Raw genomic sequence first — 15,956 nt, 5'->3', positions numbered from 1 at the left:
GGAGCTACTTGAGTAAGCTTATACCTGTATAAAAATGTTTCACGGTCCGGTTCTCATTTAATACTCTCTTCAAATTTCAAAARCTATATATTGTGCCACACGCTCTAGGAGTCCCTGCTGGAGCAGGGGGATTGGACTAGATGATCTCTAGAGGTCCTTTCCAACCTCAACCATTCTGCAATTCTGGGATATTCAAATTAGGGACTGAATTGTAAAATTAAAGTCCTATTAATGAGCTGATCAAAACCCAAAATTTTTGCTTTGTTGCTAAATTTAGGAATAGATAACATTCCCCTTAAGCAYACCTACCAAATGGCTAAAACCAGTCCATCAGCCAAGTCAGCCTTTAAATTCTGCCTTGCCTATAAACAAAAATTACTTTATAAATGTGCAATTCTGCAAAAAGAAAAAGGAATAGTAAGTGTTACTGCCATTTAAACTGCTATCACCACTTTCTGAATTTCTTTTTGAAAAGTCTGCTCCTTTCAAAGTCAATGGCAAAACTCTTGTTGATTCAGGGACTGCAAGGCTCAGCCCTGAAAGAATAATCCTTTCCTAAATGCACATTTTTAGAAGGATGTTGATTTTTTGGTTAAAAAAAAAAAAAAGGATGAGACAAGGAGGAAACCAGATGACCTTTTATAAATTACAGTAACTACACCTGTCTAAATACACAGCCATATGAACATGGACAGCAGTGGTGTTTGCTGCAAAGATGTCACCTTCTGCCATATAATTATTTCCCATCACCAACATACTCTCCAGGAGTGACAACTGACTGAAGAATTTCACATACACACAAAATTTTTTTGTCATAATTGAAGAAAGGACTTATTTTTATGTAAGGCCCAATCTGAAATTATCCCAGCTTTCCAAAAGTGCAGCCAAGAGCTGAGGGTACCTTAGAGAGAAGTGGTTTTCTAGTGTGTGGAACAGTGCAGAAGGTGGTGGCTCTGGGCCATTCCAACAGCCATCAGTGCTCAAGGCCCTGTGCTCAAGGCCCTGTAATGCTTTGTTTTCAAATCACTTGAAAAATAGAATCACTCCACCTCACACAACTGTTTGGATCCTAATAACAAAACAAAATTGATGTATTAACAACGAGAAGCAAGGTCAGACTGTCCGCCTCAGAGCATCAGATAGAGAAGTGTTATGACACCAGTGTCCATGAGTCATGATGTGTCAGTGCACAGCAGTACATCTATTTTATAAGCACACATTAATTTCCTATCCAAAGCCAAATTTCACAAAATACTGTGTGGTTAGTGGAAACTTTATAAATATATTTTGAAAGGGAAACATTAAAAAGCCTGAAGCATGTCTTCTTAGAGCATAAGTGTCTTTTAGTCAACCATGTAAGTACACAACAAATTGATCAAGTTTTCCTAGTATTTGGTAGTGGGAAATACTCTGCTCCCTTCTCCTTTAGGTTAAGCCCTCAATGGCATTTCTTCATTGCTTCAGTGTAACAGTAATGGACGGAAGTTCTAAGGCTCTTATTTCTCAAAAATGGTCAAGGTAAAGAAGTGATTAAATAGAGTTAATGCAGCTATTGGCAATATCAAGAAGGATGCTCGGGTCATTTGCTATTGTACAATCTGGGGCATTTCGCTCCATGCTTTGGCTTTCTTCTTGGCCAGGGACAGCCATGGTGGTTCAACAGGGCTGCATGATGACATTGGCAGGTTAGATGAGGGTCGTGTTTCCTTTTCAACAGCAGGAATCATAGAGGTTTCCTGAGTAATAGGTCCAACTTTACCTGCCAACAAGAAGATATCCATCATTCAGCAGAAGGCTAAACAGTTAAAACTCAGTTTCTGCCAGTACTTTTTTCCTCACTTTCACACAATCATTTTACTGTCCAAATGTCTGTGACTCAAAAATAAAAGTCAGTAGAAATTGCTAATCTGGGTATGGCTAGCACAAACTGGTCCAGCAGCAACAACAGCTAGGACTAAATATTGCAATGGAAAAGCTGACTCTAAGCTGTCAGTAAAGGATCTGCCCTGAAAGGAATCTTCTCCTGAGGCACAAGTGATAAGCAAGTATCTAGTTCTTGACACATAAAGTTCTTCCAAATTCTTCAAATGTGTGGAGATTATAGTCCCAGCTATTCTTGCTATTTGTATTCTTGGCTTATTCCTTCTTTCTCCTCTCCTTTCTTTCAAGCTCTTAGCTGCCATGAAAGCACAGCAAGGAGTTCCACAGGGTTATTCTGGTCTGTGAGTGCAAGAAGATCTAGAAATGAGTCCTGCATGCAGTAAAGTGCAAGCTGAGTTATCTGCAGGGTAAGGTTCATTATGGAGTTAAATAAATTGGTATTTGTTTTTCAACAATGAAAAGTCTAAAGATTCATTTTTCAGTCTTCACTGTGAGCACAAATATTCCTACTCCAGCAACACTATTAAGTATAAGGTCAAATCRATGTTTTATGTTCTTGGATCTGTAAACGAAGAAGGTAGGATGCTTGTGGGGATGAATGTTTTTCATGCAGTCTAATATAAGCCTCTCCTCCTCAAAAAAGGAGGAGGAATGCAGGCAACGTTGCTAGTTTGGCATCAAGCTACTGTTTAGAAAAGGCCTCTTCCATCCAGCCTGTTTGGAGATTTTCAAGCTTGATGTCTTGAGACAGACTGCCTGCGWTGGGGCTCTGCAGAATGCAGCTCTGAACAGAAGTACCTCTCATTTCTTGCACCACCGTTCACAAGTCTGTCAATGCTGTGCATCCTACCTCCCTCCACTCCAATCCAGGCCATATTGTATCTCCATGYACAAGTTAGAGCCCGGGAAATACTCAAACATTTTCTCATTCTTCAGTAATCGATGTGAGGTACATGGCAGACAAGATGAGGCTGGTGTGCTCCAGCGTGAGAGTCCACACAGGGACTTAAGCAATGTTAAGTTCATGAACCTTGATCCTGCTTGTATTTAAATTAATGAAAAATGCCCTCAGCTTTGCTAGTCACACCCCTGGGCCAAGCCACAGAAGTTCCTACCTCCACTCRGGAGGTGTCTGGTCTTTTTTACTTTCCTTGTAGTTCTTGCAGGGGGCAGACTACACGTAGGACTACTCGAGGAAGTATATTGTGCAGTAAGAAAAGGTTGCAGCTCCTCATACACACTACATTGGTCAGAAATGAATTTATGTCTTATTGAAAAATCTGACTTTGGAAATAGACTTGCACACTTCAGGAGACTTTCTTCTTTGTAATAAGCAAAACTGAGTGTCAAGCCCCTTTGCATGCTTTCAACAGCTCAGGGTAAAACAGAAACCCAAATCAGTGGCACATGCAAATTTGAGGAAGACAGGCTTTGGGACAAGCCTCACTGTGCCTAGGGTCAAAAGAGAGAAAGAGAAGAGATAAGCTAACTCATCTTCCCTTAGTTATAACATGGGCTCCTACACAGCCGTAACAAAACAGTCACAGTAAAGTAAGGATCTGATTTCTTGAAATTCCCTTCCAAACTTAGCCGATCTTCAGTTGTCTTTCCTCTTGCTGCTGAGTGCAGGATGTGTGCATCGCACTCACAACCTCAAGCATACATTAAGGGAGAAGAAAAGTGATGACAGTTCACAGAAACTGAAAAACAGCATCTCTGCAGATAGCATCCCTTACTGCCAGGGGCAGATACAACTGTGGATCAGATGAGCCACCACGCTGACACAGTGGAGCAGATCTTAGGTTCTTAAGGAGCATCTGAAATCAGCAGCTTTCAGCTAGCACAAAATGCTTTTAGAGCTGAAGAACTGGCTTATCTGCACACAGCTGGAACACGTCTCTGAGGTCTGGCACCACGCTGAGCACGCAGGGGAGAATAAGCTGCAGCYCAGCAGTAGCCCTGGGAGAGGTTTGTGAGTCACCATGTCTGAGTCACGCTCTTCCCCTGCATCTCTCTGCAGTCGCATCCAATTTCCCTGCTCACCCAAGGGCGGAACTGACTCTACCTGAATTATTCTTGATGCATGTTTAACTAGCCCCTTTTCAAAAACACCCAGCAATGGAAACTGCACACCTTCTACAAGCAATCTGTGTCACATTTCACCCTTACTGTTAGAAAGCTTTTCCTAATGCCTAAGTTAAGCCTCCCCTGATGCATTTASAGCCTACACTTTGAAGGAAATTAAGTCTTCTTTTCTAGACTAAACAACTCCACTCCCTTCATTACTTCCTGGCTGACTGCAGGTCTAGAAGACCTGATCTTTTTTTGCTCTTTTCTTCTGGACATTGTCCAACTTCAACTGCTCCCTGGAAAATAGTTTTGGGTACTGACCTCAACCAATAGTAAATCACTATATTGTTTATGTAGTCGTTCATGAACTGACAGTAGAGATAAAGTTCTTTTTTTCACCTTTTCTGGCAAGCAAGCAAGGCAGTGCACTGCCTTATATGTAAACCATTGTCTGAACAGGCCTTGTATAAAGTGTATAGATTACCAAAAAAGCAGCAATCTGCTCCCTGCTACCCACCACCTTCACTATTTACTGGTGGAAACTGTAATCACTATGTGAAGATGTGGAAGAAAGAGAATACCTGCTGCAGCAGACACACTGCTCTTCATTTGCAGTTTCTTTTCCTGCGAGCTTGAAGCGGGAGGCATGCTCTTCCTCAACACGTTCTCACTAGCTGGCTACAAGAGAGGGAAGAGGAGAAATGAATGCAAGTGCGGAACCCACCAGGCACCTGCACTCAGCAAGTTTAACTCAGAGTCCTGGAAGCAGCTTGAAAACCTGACTGTAGGAATGCACTGAAAACCAGTAAAGAATGGCTGGGAACAGCCTGCGGGAGGAAGGCAGAGGGGAAGAAGGAAGGCAGCTGTTATAAACACAAGGCTTGCTAAACATGCAAGCAGGTTATCCTCTCTGTCTTAGAGACAGGGAAAGCAAAGGGCTCGCCCAGGCTGCACAGGTAATTTGTGCAAAGGCAGTGGAAAACCCAAACTGCAGGTAAACAGTCTCTGGGGCACTGCACTGGACGCTGCCTTAGTCATTAGTATGGGGAAAGTTACTGCAACTCCCTGCAGCTCTCATGGTGAGATAGAGACATTAGTCTATACTCTACCTCCTCCTGATCTGTGTTGGGCCAAGCTTTGTCTTCAGCTTTATGTTCTTTGGCAAGAGGGTGGCCCTGGAAACCCTTTTGTTTTAGTTTTGCCATGGAGACCCAAGCTGGTTCRGAGGAAGCAGTTTCCAAATGTGGAGTGGAGACCTTTTCTATAAAGAAAAAAGGAAAAAGCATTTCTGAAATGAGGAAGGGATTTAGGTCAAGGCAGTCTAAAGCTAGTGTTTTGTGTTCTAAATCCTTCAGCATCTGTAATACCYTTTGAACGGCATGGAGATAAAATTACCTTCCCTGATGATTCTGTCCTTGGCAATAACTCTTTTTCTGTTTACCCTAGAGTTTTTGACCTGACCATGCTTCCCTTTTMGTCAATGGCAGAACTCCCACCAAGACCATTGTGAACCGGATTTTCCCTTTGAAACAACATCCTTACACTGCAGATTAGATGAGTTTGATAACCATTATTTTTTCATGTAAGTAGAAAAACACGGGATGCCCTTTCACTTTTCTAGTGTTTTAAATCAAGTGATTGGAGAAAAAAAGAAACACACCTAATACAATTCCTAGTTAAGTTTTCAGCTGTCATAATCTGAAAAATTGACTACAAAACAGCAGCAAGTTTTAAAATGCAATGTAAAAACTCTAGCTGATTGCAGAAGCAGGTCATACCAAAAACATTTCAAAAGCCCTCAAGCTATTATTCTCCTGTTATTCTTGCTGGAATACACCCACCATTAAGATAAACCAAGAATTCCCTAATCGGCCAAATTATCAAACCAATTAAATACAGTGCTGATGAACTCAGGGCTGAATTTAGTCCTGTCCAAGAGAGTTCTTTTCTTTTGTTTGCTACTTTGCCAAGTGTCCCAGAAGGCTATTAATTTCTATAGTGTATGGATAAAAACAGTGTAARTACCTGAAGGTTTACTCCCATTTCGCTTCTTTGCCACTTCTTCAGATTTTGCCTTGGGAGGATTTTTATCTTCAAGGAGATCTGATTTTTTAACAAATGGTTTTGTGCTAACAGGCAGGCCTGGGGATGGCTTCTCGGGGCCAGCTGATTTCTGATCCTCACTGACAGAAACCGAAGGAGAGGTGGGAGCAGCCGAGGGGAGCAGCTTTGGATTCTCAGCACGACTTTCACTCTGGTACTTCAGCAATGACGATGTTCTCCGCAGTCTGACACCAAACGGGTTTTCAACATTTTGTGCTTCRTGGTCACCCCACTCCATGGAAGAATTCGAATGCCAGTCACTGTCCTTAATGTCATGACCACATCTATGGGAGTTGTTTTTTGCAGACTCTTGTATGACAGCATCAAAATGTGTGTGCTCTTTTGTTGTGCCTTCAAACAACTCTGGTCTTATAGGGGAGGTAGGTGAACTTCTGCTGTAAGAATCTTCCTTCGAATTTGAACCCCCTGAGAGAGATCTTTGCCATGCTGGAGCAATGGTAAATCTAACTGGTTTAGCAGCGGCACTCTTTAGTGGAGTTTTTATATTTTCTTCCAAAGATTGGCTCTCTCTCACTGTTTTTGTCTGAGAAGCTGTACTGCTTAACTGGTACTCCTTATTGTCATTATTAGAAGAGATGTTACTCTTCAAGCCAAACAAACTTGAGGAGGCCAGACATCCAATGGACAGTTTTTCAAAGGTATATGGTGTGCTGGTTTGCCGACTGTCTTCGTTACCCTTTGAAATAGAACAAGGTATTTCTGCTTTGAGGCACGCATCTACTTTACTGGGGGTCAGCATGGAATCTGCTTCCAAGCCAGATGCAGCAGCATCTGTTTTGGCTTCTGCATTGCCTTTGGATGATTGTACTTCCATAATTTCAGAAGTTTCTTTATCATTTCTTGCTCCTGAACTGTTTTCAGGAATCAAAACAGCCACTGCCACTTCTTCAAACAAAGACCCTGAATTGGCCAGAGCAACCTGAGAAATGCTCAGTGTGGGATCTGAGATGGAGTGGATGGACTCATTTTCACTAGGACCCAGGCAAGCTTCTATCTTGCCAGTAGATGGTGGATCTTCCTTTTCCAAGTCTTCATCCTTTTGGCCCACAGATTTTGCTGATGACTTCTGTGCAATATCTGCCAATGTTTTTATGTCTTGAGCTTCCATGCCATCACTAAACAAGTCATCTGTTAGTACGTCTGGCAACAAAACAGCTTCTGCTTTCATTTGCTGAGATTCTCGAAGTGCAGACACTTCAGTATTGACATTTTCCTGATGTAATTTCAATTCACCAGTGGCTTCACTCAAACAGCACGGCACCTCTGCTCTTTGTTCTTCCTCCACATTTGCTGGAGGAGCTGCTTTATTCTGATGATCCGTGCTTGGAAAACATGTTTGCTCTTGCAACAGAGCACAGAAACCTTCTGCCACTACTGTGGAATTGCAAGAATCAGGAGCAGCACCACTGGAACTTGTTACAGGTAGTGTCTCCTTAAATCCGCTTCCTCTTGCACCATATTCCGCCTGGGTTGTTGATAAGCCTTTATTAAATAGAAGTGTGCACTTTAAGATTACAGCTCAAGGACCACCCATATTCATAATTCATTSCAGACACTGCAATCATTTAGCATGAATTACCCCTATTTGTCTGCCATTACAAAGCTGCTAGAAGTATATTTAGAAATGGTCTACCGAGCTGGGGAGACCAGTACTTTGTCATTTGAATGTATCTAAGCCTGGGAATGACTGGATATTGTCTGCTGAACTGGTACTAAATCATTCTCAGGGTTGATGAACATCTGGATAGCTGAGATGTGTCTACACACACAGTAAGTCTGAGGCATTTGTGAAGCAGAGGGCTCCTGGGTTACAGGTGATTTGTGTATGCAACGGCTTCACGGTGTGAATTTATTCTACCTCAAGCATACAGTGCATGTACAGTAAATCTAACCCTCTCTAGAAACCTAGGACCCAGTGAGGTACACTGCGGTGAGCCAGATTTCTGGTTGGGAAATTCAGGATAGAAGTATAAGAGCAAACAACTGGACTACAAGGACAGTCTCAGGTCTGTGATATCCAAAATGACATTTCTTGTTTTTTGATGGAGCCTAGCCTAAGGAACTGTATCTTTCAACAATGAACTCACASTTCATGTTAAATACATTGGGAATCACAGATAATACTACACAAATCTTATACAGATCTTTCCATCAGCAGATCTCAAAGCCCTTTATGAATGAGCCATAGATGCCCAATTACTGGACAGATTATATGTGTGCTTCATTTGTCACTCACTCCTCTGAAACAGCAGCAGTCCTCAGTGTCCAGCTGCTTCATATACAAACAGCAGACACTAATCCCCTGCATTTGAGACACTTGATATATCAGAGCATCACATCTYAAATCTCCTTGATGCTAAAGTGCAAGCATTCCCGTGYATGTATGTTCCCATGTATGTATGTATGTTTTATGTATAAAACCAAAAACAGGTAATTCTCTTGATAGGATTTTCATTGTCAACCATGTGTAGAAGAGCACATTAAAGCAATTCATAAATCTGCATTACCTTCCCAATCACTTTTATGCTGGTCACTCTCAAGAGATTCTGTTGCATTTCCCTTCTTTTCTGGAGCTACAGGAAAACATGCTTCACTTTCCAGCTGGTCCACCTAGTACGGTCCAGTAAGATATTTTAATTAAAGAATTAGGCACAAAATTTGTGTTTTAGATGCACACACMTTTATGAATACACAAAATATGTGGCGTAAAATCCCTGGAATTTACTGATACTGAGGATTATGGGCTGTTCTAATTAAGAACTTAGAAATCACCACTGTTTTAAAATATCAAAGGCCGGCCACTGATGTCTCTCCAAAACGTTCTGGAATTAATATATTTTGATGGAATGAGCATGTTTTAAGGTCAACCTGCCCAAGTCAGCTGCACACATAGAGCAAGCCAGACACGTAAYCATCACTCTGGATCTGTGGTTGCCTCCCCACAAATAGCTTTTCTCCTTCAGCACTGTATTTACATCCATTTTCTTCTGCACAGCGATTCTTCTTCAGAAGAGACTTACCTGGGTTTGCTGGTTCTTGTTGGCAAAGCCTTTCTGCCTCCGGGGGTTTATGGCAATCCTGTGCCTGGCTGCCGAGGTGTCCAGGCAGCCGACGGGACTAGCAGGGACGGTGAAGTCAATGGGCAGGAAGTTGCGGCCTCGTGCGCCCAAGGCACCAAGGGCAGCAGAGGAAGAAGGACTGATGGGCCTAGAGGAATCTCCAGAAGTTGTCTGTAAAACAGAAACACAGTACTATTCATTTGGCTTTGCTTCCCCACGCTTCTGAAAAAGGTTTCCTTTGCTAGCTCATTCCATTTCAGAAGCCTGAAAATGGCTGTATTTTTTTTATACATCAAGTTCTCACTTTTAACAGTCACGTCTAATACCACTTCTGCATAGCCTTCAACTCCATTTGGTGTGTTTAGCTGTATGTTACATAGAAACGGGAAATATCTGGCTCTTCCTCTCCCACAGTAAGAGTGCCAGTTGTCCTTCCCCCTTCTTACGTGAAAAGCTGATTGCAATATATGTGTGCACCACCAGGAGACAGTGCAGTTTTTCTAAGTGCCTTTCCATCCTGATAACGAGACACATCGCAGGAATGAGTTATTAAAAAGCCACAAAAGCAGGAGGATTATTTTTTCCTCACTAGTTTTATTTCTAAGAAAGTTACCAAAGCCACTTTCCTCTTGGAATATTCACTCTTCTGGAAAAACAAATGATTCTCTCCAGCAAGTAGCCCAGAAACATCTTTTAGGCAGAATGATGTGGATCTCTCCCTTACAGCCATGCTGCTCTGGGGAATCAAACAGTTGTGATCTTGCACTCTCAAAGAGTTTGCAGATTAGATTGCTCATACAATAGCAAGAGCTATTCCTTGAGTTGAACCATCTTTGYCTGAGTGGTTGCTGCCTTTGCCAGGAATATCTGAGGTCTGACAATTCTTTCAGGCATTATATGAATATATATATTATATTATTATAATATATATATCAATGTACCCCTCCCTGGAGAGGGGGATAATATATGCAAACCTCACTGGTCTGCCTTGAAAACATGAGGTGGACAGAACTCAGTTCTGGGTCCATGCAGCAGGGACAGTCAAGGTGAAAGGTCCCCTAGGCTCCTCTCCAAAAGTGTCACCTCTGTTGATTGTTGCAGTTGGGCCAGGGAATAAACTGCGTTGGAAGCAGCAAGACCTGCTGCTTCTAAAGATCTCTCATAAGTCAAACAAATGTCAAATTAGCTCAGGCTTTTAGCTTGCGGTATTGGGAAGGGCTGATCCTGCGATGAATTCCAGTGAAGAAGGAAGCAGGGCATTGCTCCATGGGCACTGACCAGGTTCTGTAAAGCTGTAACTACTGTAAAGAGTACTGTATTGGCTCCATACAGACCACACACATGCTGTCCCAGGAAATTTTATTAGGAGGCAGAATAGCTGTTTACCTGTTCATCTTCACTGTCTGTGCCGCCTAAACTCAAAGAGCTATGACGCTGAACAAGGTTGGAGGACTGTGGGATAAAATAAGGAAGAGGGTAAGTCAAGGGAAGTAACACACAGCATTCTCTGGGACTGAATATACTGGGATAAATGTGAGAAAAAAACAAGAGGAAAGATGAAGGTCACTGCAAAATCCCTACCTCAGAGAGTAGGTTTCATCCCTTCTTTGGCATCAGACATAGAAAAGAGTAGCTTTATCCTGCTGTGAAATATGCCACAAAGGCTGATCGTAAGGAACAAAATCACTATGCTGGATATATACACAACAGGGCAACACACTGCAATAGGGAATAGAGCCAATATATATTTTAAAGTTGTTGGAGCTTGCTTTTTAAGATATTCAAATGTACAAATGCTCACACACTTACTCAAGTCCCAARTCATGCATCTGCTGTCAGAAGGCACTTCTTAAGTAAGAGCATAACCTATAATCCCTTTTTGAGCACCATCGGGACCAGTTCTCATCATACACACCAGACTGTCACCTTCCTGTTGATGCAACTAAAATCACCCTGATTCTGAGCTATTTATTCTAAAAAGGATAATTATTTCAGATATTCTTACAGACCCCACTATTTTTTTCCACCAGCTTTAAACACAGTACATCTACTTCTATGGATGTAGGAAACTGCAAACCTCTCCACTTTGCAGTTAAAAGACATGGGAAGTTTGTCTGTGCAGTGCAGGTACCTCAGCTTGTCCAGGGACTGGAAGCAGTAGTCACAGTAACACCGTATTCACCTCTAAATATTTCTCTGTGATTTCTGCAATATGGTCCTATCTGTTGAGCCTAACTTGACCAAAAGCATTTGGAGTTGCCATAATGACTGACATTCCTCTTCCTTCTGCTCTTCTCCTAATGAGTCACAACTGCTCCAACAAAGTACTACGTAAAGAAAACAGTGCTCACAAGGGATATTTGCAGAGCCAATTCCTAGTTCTCCTAATTCTCCTACTCTTTCTTCCTAACTCTCACAGCAATCAGTTCACAGTCTACCTAGGTAATTCATTCTGGTTCTAACTGATCCTCACCACAGACTTCTTTAAATTTGACATTAGTGGAAACTAACTTTAATGAACCAGAAAATTAGGCTCATTCCTCATGTTAGAGTATGGTGTCTGCATAAAGGAAACCAAGTAAAAATATTCAAGTACATCTTAGTGAGTGCAGTAGTTTTATGACAAGCAAATAAGAAGATCTCCCYCTGCTCAAAATAAATTCTCTTCTCTATGTAGGAGTTCATTAAAGGATGTGATGCTTCTACCTTGTTTGGTAAATCCGTCAGAACTTCATGAAGGCTTGAAATATCAGGAGGGCTCCTCGGTAATCCGTCATCTTCAGAAACAGCACCTGCATCTTCCACTTTCCTTCCCGTTATAATAAGAGGAGGCGATCCAAGCCTGATATTCTGCTGCAATTGAAGCTGTGATTGAATACAAATTTTAAATGCTGTCTTTAAACTTTTTTWWAAAAATAATTACATGTACCAGGGTGCCCAATTTGTCCCACAAAATACTGTCAGTCAGCAGTTCCCAACCTCCAAGTTTATAYGGACCAGCTCTCCTTCATAAAACCCTTCCAAATACTGAGAGCTTGTCACTGGTCTCTCCCAAGCAAGTAGCTGTGTCCCATTTCTTAAAGACAATTTAATCCAATTCCTGRTCCACCTCAACAAATTGCTTACTAATTTTCCCAGCATCACAGCCTGGTCCTGTCKACAGCTGGAATGACAAAGACAGCCAGGAATGACTGTTTTAAAAGGACTATGGAGATTCTTTTCCAAGATTGCATAAAAAAAAAATGCTCTGGCAGGAACTGATCCTAGAAAAATAAAGCAGAGTCTACAAACTCACAAGTAGCCAGATGTTCTCTCCAAGTAAAAAAAACCTCACATCTGAGGAAACACCATTGCTAAAACTTCTGGCTTAAGTCTTTCAGCTATGTCAAAGCTGGAATATAGACAAAATCTGAAGAGAATCTTTGTCTTCATGTATTCTCAAGCTAAATGTGCAGACCAGCCTTTTTTTTCTGTTTTTTTTTTTTTTCTTTTTTTTTTTTTCTTTTTTTTTTCCTCCTTATTTCTTACTTCTGATTCTTTGCTTGTTAAATAAGATTTTTAGATTTTAGGACTAATCCTGTGCTGCTCTTCAAGCAGTGCATTCATTTACATCTCTGCAAATTAGATTTCAACAGTTGCCATTCTTTTTCAGCAACACTTGCTTTGGAACATAGTTCCCACACAGCAACACTTGCTTTGGAACATAGTTCCTACACAGCGACAAACTATAGAAAGATTGCAACGCACAGTCAAAACAAGACATACAACATATCTGCACATCTCCTGGAAAGGGAAATGCGGGAGGTAAATTTTGCTTTCCTCTCTTTACGCCCATCTTTGATTTATTAAATTTATTTAATGCAGACAGTAAAGTGTTTGGGGAAAAACTGCCAAATTTGCAGTCATCTTCTACTGGTAAAGTTAACTTACATTGCTAAGGAAATAATAGCTTTTATCAGTGATTTACTTTTAATCTGACAAGACACAAATTGTCTTTTGTGAATATGAAAATAATGCTGGCAGTATTATGCTACCATGCAGGAGGCATGGTTGAAGAGAGGGCACATGGGACTGGTGACAGCTTGTAAAGTATTTTTTTTCCCCCAACAAAATCTGTCACCTATAAACATAATTTCTCCCACTGCTTCTATTGTTATGCAAAAACAATATCCTGAACTGAAGCTTAGTCTATTTTGCAGTTTTATGGCGGAACAAGTCCCTCCAAGCATCTTCTATTACTCAACATGTGATGCAAAAATATTTTGCAATAAGTTCACACCGAGCAAAGAAAGAATTTGAATGGCCTTTGGCTGCCTTATCAACAGTTTGTTCCAGTCTCTGGACAAACCTTAAACTTTTATCTCAGTGCTCTGAGCTGGGCAGCTATTTGAATGCAATTAACATAACGAACAGTTGATAAAGGAGCTGTCCTGGAGGTTTCAGTGTGGGCCTTGAAAGAAGGAAATGACTTAGCAGAATACAGTATTCTCTGCTGGCAGGGATCAGAAAAATAATGATATAAATAAAGCTGTCACTGAGAATGCGCTGATATATCTGTCACCCCAAACACTTACACAGGCCATGGTGCTATCATGTACTGTGAAAACACCATGGCCAGAATTCCAAAAAAAAAGAAATAAAAGAAATAAAAGAAATAAAAGAAAACAGTGTAAGAAACACACTGAGGTATAAATAAATGGCCTTCACCCAAAAGCAATTACTACAAAGTAAAGAATGGGAATCTCAATGGAACAGGACATACTTATTAAAGAAAGAATCTAGTACATGGACTCCTGAGGCGGGTCACGAGCACACTGTGACACATGGGATAGGCCAATAGCACAAGGAGTACTCAAAGATGTGGCTTTCCAGAGGCAGAAAAGATTCAAAAGTAGTAAATCTGGCTTTAGAAACATCAGTCAACAAAGTCTTAAGGTACAGGAATCAAACAAGAAAYATGGGCAAGTTTTCCAGGAGACAGCTAATATAAAGCAACTGCATGAAAGAGGGAAGATGTTCTCATCACCTGTAAAGCCTTCACTCTTCCAGGTATGTTCTCCTGAGATGCTGTGTCACCTGCCACACTTGCTGGTGAAGATTCCAAAATGAAGACACTRTCATGGGATAAGGCTTTGCTTCCCATGTTTCCTTTGGGCCTGCAATGGAAGGAGGAATGGTCAGTGCAATAGGTGCAGCCTGCCAATACCTTCTTGCACCACCTCACTTTGACACAGGAATCAAAGAGGCTGAGGTCAGATGCATCTCATTTAACCTCCATTTTTTTTCTGCAGGTTACTTGTCTGAGTTGGTCAATGCCAGCTCCCTTTACACTCAAAAAGGAGAGAGAAGCAGTTTTTAGGATGGCAATTTAACATAGGTGTCCACTTTAGGATGGACTCAATATCTGCACTGAACACACGGGCCAATCTCTGTGACTATAGAGGGAGGCTAGAGTGACTAGGTCAGATGCCAGTCATTAACTGGATGAATCCCCCAACAGGACATGCCTATAGCACAAATAAAGGCCACAGACATCCCGTGTCCTTCTTTGGGGCCAATATGTCCAGCATGGGACATTCACAGCATGACCTCTGCAGCCTGATGATAGCCATACCTACCAAAGATTGTGACTTTCTTTCTCCCTTCTTATACTTTCTCCCTTCTTTGTATTGGCATAACCAATACAAAATGTAATTCCATCACATTCACAAATTCGATTCAAATCCTCTCAGGCCCAGCAGGAATTTTGCCCACCTTTGTTATAATGTACATGGCTGGATTCTTGAGTACATGTAAAGAGGCAGACAGGACAAGCGTCCAAGGTCAGTTACATTCCTGGYTAGATATTCCTGAACTGCTCCATAGCTCTTTGGGTGGTCAGCCTCAAAAAGGGGGATGAACTCCTATTATAGTCATTAACTGAGCTGTAATCAACTGACATTGGTTGGGGTTGAACTGTCGGGCTGTGCAGGGCAAATTCTGCATTGTAGGACAAGTACTACAGGGAAGACTCCTTTATTCACAAATTTGTGCCAGYGTAGGCAGGCGCTGTCTGTGCCCTGCTTTGCCCCAAAGACCACAAGGATGGCTTATATCAGGATTTCATGCTAGCACTTAACTGGAAAACAAAAGGGAATATGTTTCTCTTGTTGGCTGCCAGCTCAGTAACCCGCAAGCTACAAGGATTCCTTGGCTCAGCTGCCTTGCAGGCAATGCTCATTTTCTCTAGAGGTTTGACTCAAGTTAACAAGGAGTGATTAGGAATTAAATTCTGGAAAAAAAAGAAAAGAAAAAGAAAAAGAAAAAAAGCCTAGTAAGTCTAAGGTTTTCCTACGAGAAATACAGATAGACAAGGTCTGTTATTTGCCTAGCCTTAGGTTCTCTCTTTAATTTGGAAGCAAGCCCTGGAAAACAGTGAACTACCAAAAAAGAAATAAATCATGTGAAAAAGAAAAAAAAAACAACAACAAGCAAATGATTTTTTTCTCCTCATGCATCTCCCTTCTTTACGCCTTAGGATCTCCTTTGTCTGATTGACCAACCCTCCTCTTGCCACAAAAGTGTGGTCATCAGTATACAGTTACCCCAGTGTCACAGTAGGGCAAAACAGTTTTATTCTATGTTTACGTTGCATTCGAGACCACATGAGCTCGTTCTATCACAGCACAGGCCAGAGCTCAAGCTTCCTCCCATGATACATAATAGTTATTGTCTGTGTTATTTTATAGGGTAGTAGTTCTACACACTGGAAAACAGATGCCTTATTTCATCATTAGAGTGAATGGAGTCATCCCATCTTTTTCTCTTTTTCTCTTTTTTTTT

At 41.4% G+C, this 15,956-nt stretch overlaps 1 protein-coding gene across 1 annotated transcript in view; it reads right to left on the bottom strand.

The window, feature by feature from the left end:
* Positions 1-223: 223 nt before the first annotated feature.
* KIAA1210 (KIAA1210 ortholog) overlaps positions 224-15,956 on the bottom strand; it is a 22,267-nt gene continuing 6,534 nt past the window's right edge. Inside the window, exons 3-11 of the mRNA XM_026039109.1 lie at positions 14,161-14,290; positions 11,841-11,999; positions 10,521-10,586; positions 9,096-9,305; positions 8,583-8,685; positions 5,977-7,557; positions 5,061-5,212; positions 4,533-4,629; positions 224-1,759 (exon numbers count right to left, since the gene is read on the bottom strand). Coding sequence (XP_025894894.1) covers positions 1,587-1,759; positions 4,533-4,629; positions 5,061-5,212; positions 5,977-7,557; positions 8,583-8,685; positions 9,096-9,305; positions 10,521-10,586; positions 11,841-11,999; positions 14,161-14,290 — 2,671 coding nt within the window. The 3' untranslated portion in view covers positions 224-1,586. The remainder of the gene's footprint in view (positions 1,760-4,532; positions 4,630-5,060; positions 5,213-5,976; positions 7,558-8,582; positions 8,686-9,095; positions 9,306-10,520; positions 10,587-11,840; positions 12,000-14,160; positions 14,291-15,956) is intronic.

This window comes from Nothoprocta perdicaria, unplaced genomic scaffold, assembly GCF_003342845.1.
Source record: "Nothoprocta perdicaria isolate Ctin4 unplaced genomic scaffold, notPer1 scaffold_22, whole genome shotgun sequence".
Lineage (NCBI taxonomy): Eukaryota > Metazoa > Chordata > Aves > Tinamiformes > Tinamidae > Nothoprocta > Nothoprocta perdicaria.
This window is presented reverse-complemented; position numbering and strand designations above follow the sequence as displayed.